This window comes from Carlito syrichta, unplaced genomic scaffold (genome assembly GCF_000164805.1).
Source record: "Carlito syrichta isolate Samal-C Ts95f unplaced genomic scaffold, Tarsius_syrichta-2.0.1 Scaffold313372, whole genome shotgun sequence".
Lineage (NCBI taxonomy): Eukaryota > Metazoa > Chordata > Mammalia > Primates > Tarsiidae > Carlito > Carlito syrichta.
This window is the reverse complement of record NW_007257468.1, coordinates 21,155-37,086: the sequence shown is the minus strand read 5'-3', so window position 1 is coordinate 37,086 and position 15,932 is coordinate 21,155. Positions and strand designations below refer to the sequence as shown.

Below are 15,932 nucleotides of genomic sequence, written 5' to 3'. Positions count from 1 at the left end.
TAAGTTTTTAAAACTCTGAACTATGATCTTTCTCAAAGATATTCATTTTTCAACCCTTGTTTTTCAACCCTGTTTTCAAGTTCAAATCCCCCCAGGGAGATATTTTAACCTGCTGATACCTTAATTCTATGATTTGGCTTGATTTGCGGTGGTAGGGACCAGTAAGCTGCATATTTTCAAGGTATCCCAGGTCCTTCTGAGGGTCAGTCTCTGTGACATAGTGCTGGTTTAGGCACACACATAGTGCTGGTTTAGGCACACTCTTCAGAATTAGAATCTGCTTTTGTCACTTTCCATCAGAAAATGAATAATCATTCACATGCTAGGTTTCCAGCATTTACTGCTGCTAAGATAAAATATATTCTGTATTCTTATGTTTCAGTCGACTTTCCAGACAGTACAGCTGATGGCGGCTGCAGAAATCCACACCTATAACCCTCAGATATATGTGATTGAAGATAATACAGTTATGGTGAGCGCCATCACATCCCCTCCCATGAGCCTTAGAATCTACAATAGACATTTCATTTCTAAAAACTTGGAATAGTCTTCTCCCCTGAATGTGTATAGGAATATCTGACTAATACTTTAAACAGTTGATGTTTGTTACATTGAACTTTTTGCTACTCAGGAATTTCAGTGATATACTTGTCCTCTTCCATGCCCCTCCCCATGTTGGCAAAGCTGGCTTTCCTAGAAGTGGTGACTGAATGAAAGGCACAACAAGCGGGGCTCTTTCTTACTGGGGACCCCATGGCGTCTTTGCCATGACTATATCAGCACCACCAGGTCCTTCCTTTCTCCTCCTTCTTACATAAAACTGTCTAGAACTTAGTCCACAAAATTGAAGTCATGCTTATTTAAATCATAAATTGTATTTTAGAGTATTTTTAAAGAGAGTGCTGAAGCATGCTTCATAAATAAGGCACTTATAAGAGGGGTTTTAAAAATAGTACTCCTTCAACTAGACACTGACACTGTGTGACATGTCCATTCATTAGATCTTGCATTCTAGAAAACTATAAATGTTCCCCTTGATTAAACAACAAAAAAAGCTTTTACAGAGAATGTACTTTCACAGAAAACAAAGGTTCTCTGTTCTAAGAGTTGGCATGAGATAATTTTCCTTTGCACTGAAACTCTGGTTAGAATATGCCATACTTAGACGTAGTGGGAGTTCCATGCCCAGCTAATCTGCTGGCAGAGCCCTGAGTGTTTTAGGATGCTTGTGTTAGGAGTTGGAAGCCAGTTCAAGACTCTGTCCCCAAGGCCAGCTTGGCAGTTGGCCCCAGTCCACTGTTTTAGCATTCTGGCTTGGTTAAAAAGCTCATGGCCCCATGAACTCTGGGCCTCCTCATTCAGTGCCTGAGAGTGGAGCTCCTAGCATGGCTGCCCCACTCCTGACCCAGCAAAAATCATCCTACACAGTAGAGGACACTTTTCTGCCTCTGGTCTAGGAGCTTCAGTGAAAGCCCCCACACTCTCTTCAGTGGAAGCAAATCAGAAATGGAGTCAAACGAAATGCAGACTTCAAATTAAAAGTGCTATGAACTTAGCCTAGGGGAAAAGTATAGAGATATTTTTAAAAGCTTACTTTAGAAAAATGTAGTGTTCAGACAATATGAGACTCTACTGAAGACTTTGTTTTTTAGAAAGCTGTATTAAATATATTAATTAAAATCCAAGTGAACAATTTTAATGCACCCATTAGACTTTTCTTAGTTTACTTTGAGCAATATCATAAATAACAGAAGCCTGCTGTCACTTGTGTCTATGGAAATATTTTTTAAATCCAAACAATAATATGGATAATTTCTAAAAATAAGGTTCTGAATCTAAAGAATAACTTGATGCATTTCTGTATGATCTGCATTTCTGATGATAAGTAACTGTTACATTAACTTGAATCCCTGACCCACTTAAAAATCTGATCCACAAAATGTTATACTCATGGGACCAGAGGGATCAATGGACCCCAGATTAGGAAAGCTACAGAATAGAGAGAAGAAAGCATATTTCTGCCATTAAGCAGTGAACCATACGAATTTATAGTAATTTATAGTCACTTTATTCTTCCATTTATCCAGCCTCGTTTGAACTGCTGAAGATACAAATGAGAAGAAATACAGTCACCAAAGCCTGCTCCCAGTTTAGTCCAGCCCATAAATTATATTGCAATTTAATGTTAAATCAAGTAAATAAATTAAATAGTGTCCTCTTATTTTGTTTCAAAATATAGCCCTGTAGGAATATTTTCTGAAGAAAACGGTTGAGGCCCTTCCCCCAATTAAAGATCAAAAAGACCAAGCAGTTTTACTGTTAAAATCCAGGGCAGCCCTTCCATTAACAGCTCCATAAAGATTGCCAGGAAGTAGACATAAAGCATCCTAACTAGCCTCTAGAACAACTTTATCACTGAAAAGGTCAACTTGAGCCTTGAGATATGATGTCTACTTTTTCAACAATTGATATCAACCTTGAATGAGATTTAAGTGAAATCAATATCTTAGAAACCCAATACAAAGTTGCTGTTGTTTTATCACAAATCTTCACCACCCTCCCCAAGAATGTTTGCCTTCACTTCATAATATGAATCTATGCCAGAAATTGAAGTTCCTATTTCATAAATACTTAAAGCATCTGAGGTTATCAGGCATGATAGAGCCACAAAATACTGATGTAGGCAAAAGGGGAAACTAGAAAACATGTATTCCTTACCTGAACTTTGCAGGAGTGTTTTCTCTAAAACTTGTTCTGCACAATGTTTGAGGAATGCCATCAAGAGCAAGTCATGTCGCCTTTCTAGAGCAATCTACCTTCATTCATATAACTAGAGAATTGACAGGACCATCTTTTTTTTATTTTTATTTTTTGGTACTAAAATAACTCAATTGTGAATATACATTTGCAGATTCCCCTCACAATAATGAAACCTGATGAGAAGGCTGAAGTGCCAATAGGAGTTATAATAGGAAGCATACTTGCTGGGATCCTTTTGCTGTTAGCGCTGGTTGCAATTTTATGGAAGGTAAGAAAAGTTTCATATTTTAAAATACAGGGCTTCTGAAGGCCTCTGTCTTGCATTTGCTTACAAAACAGCAACTTTAGCTTGTATATGGTACCTCCTCTATCACTAGGGAAAGAGAAATGCAAGTCTGTTTACAATTTCTTACTCATGTCTTTGAAAACAATCCGTAAGAATTTTATCTTTTTTTTAACATCCTTTCATCCAGAGTCCTGAACGTTTTGTTCAGCTTCAAATAAGTAGACTATGAGAAATTTAACTTTATGCAATACAGCTGAGCTCTCCAGATACAAATTTCCTCACTGGAGGGGTGATAGATACCAGGTCAGCAGTCTGCACACCACTCTCCAGAGCCACAGAGATTCCAGGAGGTGCCTCAGAGCACGTCGGTGGCCAAGGGGACCAGAGGCACCATACAAAATAAGCCATGGGTGGTAACGTGTGTATGTCATCATCTTCACAGCTCGGCTTCTTCAAAAGAAAATATGAAAAAATGGCCAAAAATTCAGATGAAACTGATGAAACCACAGAACTCAACAGCTGAACCACCCAGCAGATGTAATTGCAATGGGAACTGACAGCATCTCAGCCAGGCATTGCTATTTGTGTGAATGGATTTCTTTTTAAATCCCAGGGTTGTTTTTTTTTTTGTTTTGTTTTGTTTTGTTTTTACTGTCATTGGTAATCTAGCCTGGTATTTTATTTTGAAAGAAAACTGCAGGTCAGTTTGGAATGAAGAAATTGTGGGTGGGAATTAGGGGTATAAAGGGTGAAAGACTTATTTTATATGAGGGGGGAAAAAGTAATCTTTAAACTGGCGGGTCCAGAGTTTACATTCTAATGTGCATTGTGTTAGAAACAGGAAATAGACCAGGTGCAGTGGCTCATGCCTGCAACTTTGGGAGGACAAGGCGGGAGGCTTTCTTAAGCTTAGGCGATCCAGACCAGCCTGAGCAACATAGCAAAATCTCATCTCTACAAAAAAAATTTTTCTAAATCAGCTGGGAATCACCATGTGCCTATAATCCCAGCTACTCGAGAAGCTGAGGGGGAAGGACTGCTGAGCCCAGGAGATCAAGGATTTAGTGAGTCATGATCCTGCCTGCTACATTCCAGCCTGGGCAGCAAAGTGAGATCCCAACTCAAAAAAAAAAGAAAAGAAAAGAAAAGAAGAAAAAGGAAAAAGAAACAGGAAACAAGTCCAAGTATGACAAGTTTTAAAGAAAAATACTTTCTCAGATTTTGTTCTCTTTAAAATGCTTGTCTTTAAACAGTAACAACAAAGGTGGAAGTACCTGGTATTAATATATATATATAAAGTGCTTCCACTTATATGTATAATTTTCATGAATATTGATGTTAACAAGAGGAGAATATAGGTTATTTTTCAATTTATGCTGCTCATCCAAAGTTGCCACAGAGGTTAAAATTTGCTGTTGGTTCTTTTTAGTCCACACTGCTTCTTCAGGGTTCCATCTTGCTATGATTATCAAAATGTGCTTGAATCACTGACAGGAGCTTAGAGTATACCTCCTATGGGGAAATTGCCATTGAACTTGAAAGAGGAGGTATCATAGAGGCCAAAGCACAGAATTTTGCTTAAAACCCAAAAATATAACAAAATTTATGGTAAAGTAGTGTCTGTTGGAGGCCCAGTCTGCACCAAAAAAAGGAAAAGGAGAAAATCTCCTTTTTCTTTTAGGATGCACTACAGTTCTCTTTTAGGACTTGAATGGCTGGTGGCAGGGGCCTAGTGAGTTCTTGAAAGAAGAATAATTTCTTTGGCAGCTCCCCCCTTACAGAACCACTCTCCCAACTCCTGATGTCTGTACATTTCAGAAGGCCTCTGAAGCCTGCCTCCCTCTCCAGGGATGCCTTCCTTTATCCCTCCTCCAAAGCTACCACCCCCTCAGGAGGCTGATCTACACCAGGTATTATTAGGAGGAAAAAGTCATCTGTTTATTTCACACACATGTGTGCATTACTTTATAAACTCCTTAACTTCAAGGAATGATTTTCACTGATTGCTGAATATGTAAGGAAAATAAGCCCGAGTGAATTTCAGGGAATGTAAACAAGAGCTTGCAGATGAGGCATTGGAAACCACCATGTTAGATGCATTCTCTCTGCCTCTTGTATTTAAACTTCCCTAAGAGTGAATCTCACCCAGGCAAGTGTGTTGGAAAGGTAGATTCTGAGATTATGCAGTCAGATTAAGATGAGGCCCAGTAATCTGCATTTTAACAAGTACCTCAGTCTTTATTATGCAAACAGACCACGCTTTGAGGAACACCACCCAGTTCTACTTTTTGCACCATCTTTCCTCTATTTCTGAGCCCACAAACTCTCTAGAAGAGAGCTGGAGGAAAAGGGAACAGCCGTTGCATACCTAAAGCTTTGGACAAGTCCTTGACCTCTATAAACTTAAGTGTCCTCATTATAAAATGGGAAGACTGGGTTGGAGCTCAGCAGTGACGCTTGTAGTTTTAAAAGTCTATGATCTGGAATTCCTATAATACAAATGGACAATTCTCCAAGAATTTAACTTGGAAAAGATGTCAGAGGAAAACAGGTGTCTGCCCATGTGCATATTCACAACCTCCACTGCCCTGGCCTGGCACCTGTGTTAGCAGTGCAGAGTTATCTGTATGTTTAATGATTTACTTTGTATTTGACAAAGCAAAACAAACAAGAAAAAAAGAAAACAATTAGCCACACAATATCAGGAGTTTATAACAAAAACAGCATGGTATTCTCTAGTTCGATGAGCCAGAGCACAAGTCTTCTAAGGCTGTGTGAATTCACTGCTCCATTTCAACCAACATTTTATTTTTAAAAAAAATAGTGCAGAAACTGGTTATTAGATTGACAAAAAATATTTAACAGTCGAGTGTGGTGGCACACCTATAGACCCAGCTACTTGGGAGGCAGAGGCAGGAGGATCCTGTGAGCACAGGAGTTTGAGTACAGCCCGGGCTACACAGCAAGACCTCCATCTCAAACAATAAAAATGGAGAAAAAAAAGAATACTTAACAAACCACTTACTAATGTATATATACATACTAGCTTTTCAATATGTTATGTAAAAAATTATAGCACATCCTTCCTTTTATTTTAGTCTTCCTCACCTTCCTTAGATAAGTACTAAACACACACACATTGAGCTTGAGCGCTTTGGCTAGCCTTGCCTTAAGTAATCGGCCTCAATTACACTGTCTCCAGGAAGTAGTTGGATCACTATAAACTAGAATAGTAGCTGCTTATTTCTTCACCGTTGAACACACTAGGTAGGGCAGGGTTTCTCAACCTGGGCCCTGTTGTCATTTTGAACCAGGTGATTCTTCCTTGTAGGAGCCACCCTATGCCTTGTAGGATGTTCAGCAGAATCCCTAGCCTCTGCCTACTAGATGCCAGACCATCCTCCCCCTGCAGTTGTGACAATCAAAAAAAGTTTCCAGACATTGCGAAATGCCTCCTGGGGGAGTGGGGGGGGGGGGGGTGAGGGGGCCGGGGGGGTATTTCTCAAGCACTTGTAAGCAAATGTAAATATTCACCCAAGAAATTAAGGGTGGGAAAAATATTTGTTTTTTTTTAAAAGCAGGATTTATTGAGAGGACAGAAAAGCTCCCACAGTGGGAGGGGACCCAAAGGGTTGCCCGAAAAATATTCTTTGAATAAAAGCTATGTGTTCCTACTCAGCCGTACTTTTGCTTTAAAAGTAAGTAGAGTATAGGGTATAAAAGGTGTCATATTAAAATTTCCATTTCATAAATGGTATATAGACAAGGTCTATAGAATGTGATGAAAACTTTGCATTGCTTCATGCATGGCTGCCACACAAGTCTTACAAAACAGTAACACATAAAATAGCTTATGAAGAAACTGCATTGAGATTTAAAATTGTGCATCACTCATTTCAGCAGCAAAATTAGAACTCCTAACCGGACAGAAGTTTTTTTCTAGCTAGCAATGTTATTTTTGTAAAATAGTGAAAGTTATCTATCAACTGTGAAGAGCAAAGAAAACTAAAGCCAATTTATTACAGTCATACAAGTGATTATACAAAAGTTATTATATGTATAGTATATTTATCCTGATATACAGCTATAACTCAGTATATTAAAATCTCATAAATCAAGACATCATCAAACAGAAGACAGGGTTCCTTAAACTGAGATCCCTGAACCATCTATAATATTTCAATCTGCACACATAAAGCAATTGTACACACAACTTTTTAGGACTATGCCCTCTGTGTACATTCAAGCATACCCATTTTAATCAATTTGAAAGATTACTTTAAACATCTAGAGGTGAAAGATAAACACGGGGTAATATTTGAAATAAATGAAAATGTTAACTACTTTGAACTTTAAAGAATGAAAATGTAGCCACTATGTAAATATTAAAAGATAGTTTCGTATGTACTTGATTTATTTTGGCAGATGAAGTCAAAATATGAATGTATATATTGCACAACTATATTAAAATGTATGTTTTTTTAAATAAGAAATTGTCTTGGATATTTTCCTTCATACACAATGCATAAATCTTTGTTAAGATATGATAAGTATGTTTGCTGTTTATGATGAAATGTTTTGCCTTTTTTCTCTCCACCAAAACTATAAAAATAAAATGCATGTTTGTACAAAAAAATTGCACAATTCTTTTTATTTCTGAGAAACAAAAATTAAACTGGGATAGTAACCAACAGAAACTAGTTAGCAGCTTTTCTCATGCTGAAGTACAAGAATTAAACAGAAAAGTTTTATTAATTATAAATCACCCTTTTCATGGCACGTTATTGACTATTATTAAAATGTTTTTAAAATAGGCTATTTTCTTTGAGTTTTGATGTTTACAAGTTACGCATTTTTCTATATTGATCTTATATATTCACTTCGTTTTAGAACACAGTCAAGACTGAAGGGTAGCTTGCCATAGGTGTTCAGTCTGTTATGTCTCTAGTAGTGACCACAATGATGTTTGTAGGAGCCTTAAACTGCCTTCAAAGTTTAGGAACTTAGTGAAAAGTAATGCTTCTCAAAGTGCAGTCCATGGACAGGCAGTGCTGCATCACCTAGGGGCCTGTTAAAAAATGCAGATCTCAAATGCCACCTGGAACTAAACTCCAATTGGAAGCTTAACAAGATCCCCAGATGATTCATATTACATTAAGCACTGCTCTAAAGCAGGACTCCCCAGCCCACAGGCCACCAGTACCAGTCAATGGCCTGTTAGGAACTAGGCTGTGCACAGTAGGTGAGTAGTAGGCAAGCGAGCAAAGCTTCATCTGTATTTACAGCCATTCCCCATCACTCGCATTACACCTGAGCTCCATATTCTGTCAGATCAGCAGGGGCATTAGATTCTCACAGGAGCATGAACCCTGTTGCGAACTCTGCATGCAAGGGATATAGGTTGTGAACACCTTATGAGAGTCTAATGCCTGATGATCTGAGGTGGTGATGCTAGTGCTGGAGAGTGGCTGCAAATACAGATTAACATAAGCAGTGAGGTTTGACTGCACAGAGCCCAGAATAAATCAGTTTGTTTTCAGATTTATATTAAAACCCTGTGAGTGAATGGCAATGAGCTGATGTGCTTCAATTGTACAGCTGCCATCTGGTGGCAGGCTGTAATCAGAATCTGACACTTATTTTAGTTCACAGGTGGCCTGCCCATTATTTTATTTACCACTTCCATCCTTTACCACTTCCATCCATACCTCTTTCCTGTACTGCATACTTGTCTCAGTCACAGTTTTAGAAAGCCCACAGGCTAACCATAGCCAAAATGAGTAAAAGACAAATGTCACTGGAAGACTTTTTTGAAAAGAGGGAAAGACCCAATGATGAGACAGCTGAAGACTTTAAGACTGCCAACAAAAAGAAACCTTCATTGAAAAGAAAATACCAAGAGTCCAATTTAAATTATGGGTTAATTACAACAGGTGAATCACATTCTCCAAGTCCGCTTTGGATAATATGTGGCAACCAGCTATCCAATGAAGCCATGAAAACCTTCAAAACTGCTTCACCACATGGAGACCAAACACCCTGCAGGAAAAGACACTTTGGAGTTTTTTCAAAAGAAAAGAAAACAAAACAAAACAAAACGTGAACACAAAGAACAGAAGCAATTATTGAAGGCCATCACTTCATCAAATGTGTCTGCACTGACAGCAATCATTTTTAGTGGCTAACCACATTGCTAAAGCTAAGAAGCCCTTTACTATTAGTGAAGAGTTGATCTTGCCTGCTGCTAAGGACATTTGTCAGGAACTATTTAGAAGAGGCTGAAGTTCAAAAGATGTCAGGTGTTCCTTTTTGGGCTAGCACCATAACTAGACAAATTGATGAAATAGCAGAAGATACTGAGGAACAATTAATTGTTAGAGAGGATTAGTAAGTCACCATGGTAGTAAGTCAGAATTCATCCAGGTTGATGAGTCTACCACTTGTTTTTGTGTGGCATATTTTTCAGGAGGATGTGCAAGAAGATATGTTATGTGCACTTTTGTTGACAATCAATACTATAGCTGCAGAACTATTCAAGCCTTTGAATAATTACATATCTGGAAAACTGAACTGTCATTTTGTGTCGGTATATGCAAGGACGTAGTGGCTGCCATGACTGGACAGCTTTCTGGTTTCACTACTTGGGCCAAAGAGGTCGCTTCTGAATGTGAGTCTACACACTGTGTCATACATAGAGGAATGCCAGCTAGCCAGAAATGTCACCTGAATTTAACATTTTGCAGGATGTGATTAAAATTATCAACCACATTAAAGTATATGCCCTTAGCCCACATCTGTCTGTACAGCTTTGTGGGGAGATAGATGCAGAACACACACATCTTCTCTCATACACAGAAGTGAGAGGACTTTCTAAAGGTAGATCACTGGCCAGAGTTTTTAAGTTACAAGAGTCACTCCAGAGATTTCTTTTAGAACAGCAGTCACCACTGGCAGCATGTTTCAGTGACACAGAATGGGTCGCAAAACTTGCTCGCTTGTGCGACATATTCAACCTGCTCAACGAACACAATCTGTCACTTCAGAAGAGAAAGACAGACAACTGTGCTCAAGTCAGCAAATAAAGCAGCTACATTCAAAGCCAAACTGGAATTATGGGAGTGATGAATGAACACTGGGATTTTTGACATGTTTCAAACATTAGCAGATTTTTAAAGAGACGGAGTCAGGGCCTTCTTTCTCCTAGTTAATGCATGATCACCTATCTCAGCTTTCAAAAAAGTTTGAACATTAATTTCCAACCACCAAAAAAACCCCAAACAGGGAAGGAATGGATCCGTGCCCCATTTGTGAATAAGCCAGGTGAAGTAACTTTGTCTATGCTAGAAGAGAATCAACTGCTTGAGATCACAAATGATAGTGGTCCTAAAAATATGTTTGAGACAACTTCAAATCTCCAGAAATTCTGTTCTGGTAGAGTATCCTGAGATTGCCACAAAAGCACTGAAAAGCCTGTTTCCATTTTCAGTGTCCTATCTTTGTGAAGCAGGGTTTTCCGCAGTGACAGCAATCAAAACAAGATAACAGAGTAGACTGGACATAAGCAACACACTTCGGGTGTCACTGCCTCCCATCACCCCCAGATGGGACCATCTAGTTGCAGGAAAACAAATTCAGGGCTTCCAATGATTCTGCATTATGGCGAGTTGTAGTTCATTATATATTAAAATGTAATAATAATAGAAATAAAGTGCACAATAAATGCAGCGCACTTGAATCATCCCAAAATCATTCCCCCACCCCCATTCCATTGAAAAGCTGTCTTCCCCAAAACTGGTTCCTGATGCCAAAAAGGTTGAAGACCACTGCTCTAAAGCACAACTTACTTCTTCAAATAAATAAAATGTGTACTTGGAATGAGAGGGGGAAGAAAAATCAAACTGCTGCACCATGCAAAAGCATAATCATCTGTATAGTTTTTAATTTTAGCAGTAAGTAGGGGGTTTTAGATATTTTATTTTAAAGATTAAATATGCTAAATTTATAAAGATATACACTGGACTCACAGACTGTCACCACTGTACAGATGGCAGATTAATGCAAAGCTTGGGTGGAAAGTGTGTGTGTGCACCGTCTTCCGTTTGTATATCAGGTGCTCTCTCACAGGCCTCCCTGCCCATCTCAATCACAGTGAACAACCGCGTAAGGGCAGCTCACTGCAGCACAACCACCAGTAAGTGTGTTGAATGTTTCACATGAAAATATCTCACATGAAAGTACAGTTTTGGAGAGTTGGGTGCAGTAATCTCAGGAGGCTACTCAGGAGGCTGAGGCAGATGGAGTTTGAAGCCAGTCTGAGCAACATAATGAGACCCCTACCTCTTAAAAATAAAATGTCAGAGAAAAAGAGTATTAGTTGTTTATTTTGTTTTTATTTTTCACAGGGCAGTTTAGAAAATGTTGCTAAATACCTGTTTTAAAGCTACACTTTTGTCCCATATAGTTAATTAGAAAATTTTATATTTACCCACTTTTTAAAAAAGTATTTTATTTCCCATCACCTGTTAAAAAACTACAAACAGCTTTAAAATTGCCCCCTCGTCCTAACATTTTAATATTTTAAATTAAGATACCAATTAAAGATCAGACATCATCTCACACAAAATCAGGGTTGTCACTGAAGGACCACTACAGCTTTAAAGAAAATGGCTACTAAAATGAACTTTTGGTTTTATGCAAAATAAAACCTATGACTCCAGTTGCTCTTTCTAAAGCCCTGGCTCTACTACCCTCTGCTGGATGATCCACCTAACTACATCACTCAAATTGTTCTTAAAAGAGATTTTTTTTTAAAACATACTACATGCTCAGTAACTATATAAGAAGTCAAAGGATTGCAGTGGGGAAGGAAGTGAAGGAGAAAAGTTGTGCCTACCCACTCATTCATTTAGCCAGATACTTGTTCACATCTGTAAGCATTACAACTACACATGTGCCAGGAATGTTTAATTTAGAACATAATACTACCAATAGCAGTATTCATTCAACTAATATTTGAGCACATATGATAAGCTCATGCGCTGGCTAGGCACTCTAGTGACAAAGTCTCTGAGCTCTTGAAGTTTAGTCTGGAAGTGGCAGTACGCTACAAGATGGAGTACATCAAGTAGCATTAAATACCACAACAAAATATAAAGCAAAGAAGACAGGGTTCTAGCTTTAAGTAGGATAGTCAGAGGAGTCTCTCTGAGGAAGTAACAGTTAATCAGAGACTAAAAGAAAGTGACAAGAGAACTAGAAGGCACAGGTAAGAGCTCCCTAAGGTGGGAGTAAGCCTGCCACATACCAGCCACAGCAAACGAGGGAGGCTGGAGCAAGACGGAAGGTGAGGGGCAGGCAGGGGCCCCATCACATGGGACTGCAGGCCACGGTGAGGACTCTGAGGTTTTAGGGTGTGGTGAGCTATCAGAGGGTTCTGAGTGGTATGAAATGATCTAAATGGAAAAGAAAGAATGGCAGCAGAGGGACTATCAACAGGTCAAGGCAGCAATCCAAGAGAAATGGACCAAAGGCTTGAACTCTGAAAATGGCAGCAGAGTAAGGAAGAAGTGGCTGGATCCAAGATATATCCAGGAACCCATTTTCTAATTTTCCAGTAGGTCCATTCAGGGATCTGAGAACAAGACTCAAACTATTGACTTCTTAAACTCTGTTCCTCAAAAAATACAAGGGAGAGCACACCCCCCACAAACACAAAAAAAAAACAATACAAAATTATTTTTTGGAAGGCAGGTTCCTTGTAGTAAAGATTTCCTCACTAAGTGTTCTAGGAACCTACTAGCATCAGTATACCTACCAGCTAGCATTGTTCTGAGAGGCTGTGGTTCAGCTTCAGTGAATTTTTTTTTGGGGGGGGGATTCTTTCAACAAGTTTGTCCATGTCATGATGGGTGATTTATGAGCACACTTGCCCACATTGCACTCAAGTTCTGCAGTTTCTAACCAAAAACAATATGACTCCTATGCCCCACCCTCTCTAATCTCCCAATATTGCCCTGAGAGACTTTTTGTTTCCTTGGATGAAAAAGTCCTCAAAAGGAAATATTTTGCTGATAGTGGAAGAGGTGAAACAAAAAACAGCAGAAGCACTAAAAGGCATCAAAATTGATTGGCTCAAAATCTGTTATGAGCAGCAGAAAAAGCACATCAAGATGTGTATTGCATCAAATGGGGAATATTTTGAAGGTGACTGAAATTTAAACATGTAAGAATAAATACAAAAAATTTTTTAAAATAAATTCAATTTGGGGGGGATCCCCTCCCCCCTTGTATTTTGAGATTCTAAATATATCCCAAGGACAAAAATATCCACAAAATAGTTCACTCATTCGACATCTGTTCTTACTTTCATTCAAAGATGATAAAATTCTTTTCACTTTGCCACCTGTTCAGTAATACCTGAAATATAAATAATTTATATTTCCCATTCTTGAGTGAACTTACCTAGCAATCACACAAAGCCACAGCTTCAAAGCAAACTTAAAAGCTTGCAGTTACATGTCCGAAGGCTGATTTTTTTTAAGGCTACTCTTCTAGTTACTTGAGCAGCCACATTAGAGAGAGAGAAAGACTATACATCAGTGACATTAGCCCCTGAACATCTCAACCACCAACTCTGCCATCCTAAGAACGTAATGATCAATGAAGACCATATCTCAGTCAGTGCAATGCACTGAAAACTTTCAAGGCTGTCCCATTCCAGTTCCAGCATGCCTCAAATTAACTCCTTCACCTTTTTCTGTATTGAAGACTTTAAAAGCACAATAGTCTCAGTTCCAAACTTAGAATAGAGCCTACTTAATGAAGGCATAATTCTTTAAAAATATATTTAAATAACGATCTATGTTCTTTAATAGCAAAACTACCCTCAATAAAGATCTTCTTAAAAAATTGAGTAGAAATGCCTGAGCTTGGGGGTTCAAGACCTTTCTGGGCAACTTGGTGAGACCTTGTCTCTACAGTAAATTCCAAAAAGTAGCTGGGCATGGTGCCATGTGTTTGTAGTTCCAGCTACTTGGAAGGTTGCCGCAGAAGGATTGATTAAACCCAGCAGCTCGAGGCTGTGGTGGCCGTGAGCAGCGTGCCACTGCACTCCAGCCTGGGCGACAGAGTGAGACTCCAACTCAAAATAAAATTTAATGTAATTTAATTTTTTTAAATTGAGTAGAAAATCTTGACATCCACATATACCTCATATTAACATTACATATAACATAATAAACAAACATCAAATTAACATGTATACAAAATCCTAGAAATGTCTACAGTGATCCAGTAACCCCAGCATAATATGCTTTCAGATATAACTCAACAAACTCTGTCCAACACCACACTCTGTTCTCCAGTGGGGCCAGGCTGAAGCTTGGTAGAGGGCAGGAAGCAGCACTGAATTGGGAGGGTAAGGCTAAGATCAGACAGGCAACCCTAACTCAGTAAAGGAAAGAGGGAGAGGGTTTGTCTGCCTTCCTAGCATCCTTCCAAGCCAATCTCTGCACTGGCCAAGGAACAGGCATCAAGTAACCAGGAAGTTCCTAAAGTCAAATTGCTGTTCCATAGGTCCTAGACAAAGCCAGGATCAGTCTTCCCCATGTCATTTAATATTTAAGGTTGGTATACAAGGATCACTGGAAGGGTGCCTGGCTTGGAACAGGCGTTCAATAAGTATTTGTTAAATAAATGAGTTCCTTAGGTAAAAAATGTTTTCACTCAATGTAAGAAGTAGGATCACTAGATTCCATATTTGTCCCAGAAACAGGGGGAAAAAAAACCTTCAATGTTAGTGTCTGAAAGTAGTTTTTGTTCTTAATATGCATAATGCAAATTTTGTGATGACGCTAACTGTCCAAACTATGTCAATACTCTATTACTTTAAGAACTATGTGTCTACTTGAAGTTTGCTGAGAGTAGATCTTAAGAATTCTTACCACATAAAAAGAGATAATGAGGTGATAAATATGTTACTTAACTAGATTATGGTTATCACTTCACAATGTATGTGCATATCAAAACATCACTTTGTATACTTTAAATATATATAATTTTTATTTCTCAAGTATACCTCAATAAAGTTGGAAATTAAAAAAAAACTATACAGGACTTAAATACACAAGTCTATCAAGATAGTACAAAGGCTGACCAATCAAACACTGCCTCAACATTTAGTATAAAAATCTTACAGAAAATTTAGCTATTAATGACTACACTAATGATAATATTGCATAAGCAACCAAAAGAAAACTATGAAAATACTTTAATAACTAATCATATAACTTTCCATGTATTATTTTCCTTAATGTAATTTCCTTAAATTGTTGTGAGTAAAATTGTAAACATCAACTAACATTTTCACACAAACCAATTTGTTGCTAGTTAGTTTTACAACAATTTTATGCTGATTTGTATACTACAACAATATTAACTAATAAAATACAAAAAGTTTTATGGTAAGAATAGATTCTGAAATACTAGAGGTAATTTTAAAAAACAGAAAAAACTGTTTTTAAACCTTTAAAATCATGGGTTTAGTTTATTTTTTTAAATATGCAATTCTGAAAATACATACTATCAAGACAGTCTGATAACGACTTTTTATACTTTCCAGTTCTGCCAACATTCCAGCAATGCATTCTTGATAACAACCCTACCTGTGGACTGGGGTGAGGAGTGGCAGATTGGGGGGGCACATTCCTGAGGCAGTTAAATTCAGTGGAGGGCTCATGCCTCAATGTGACTTGAGTTACAATTGGAAATTAGTCATGGAAGGAAATTTCTACCACAGACATCATTCCTCACTTTTAAATTATCCTGTGTCTTTCCAAAATCCTTCCTCTATGTCTAGTTCCTAAATAACCCCTTATACTACATACCC

The 15,932-nt window shown here is 38.2% G+C and overlaps 1 protein-coding gene across 1 annotated transcript in view; it reads left to right on the top strand.

The window, feature by feature from the left end:
* ITGA2 (integrin subunit alpha 2) overlaps nt 1–3,682 on the top strand; it is a 101,714-nt gene extending 98,032 nt beyond the window's left edge. Inside the window, 3 exon segments of the mRNA XM_021718725.1 lie at nt 383–472; nt 2,912–3,028; nt 3,489–3,682. Of these exon segments, the coding sequence (XP_021574400.1) occupies nt 383–472; nt 2,912–3,028; nt 3,489–3,569 (288 nt within the window). The 3' untranslated portion in view covers nt 3,570–3,682.
* Nucleotides 3,683–15,932: the final 12,250 nt, after the last annotated feature.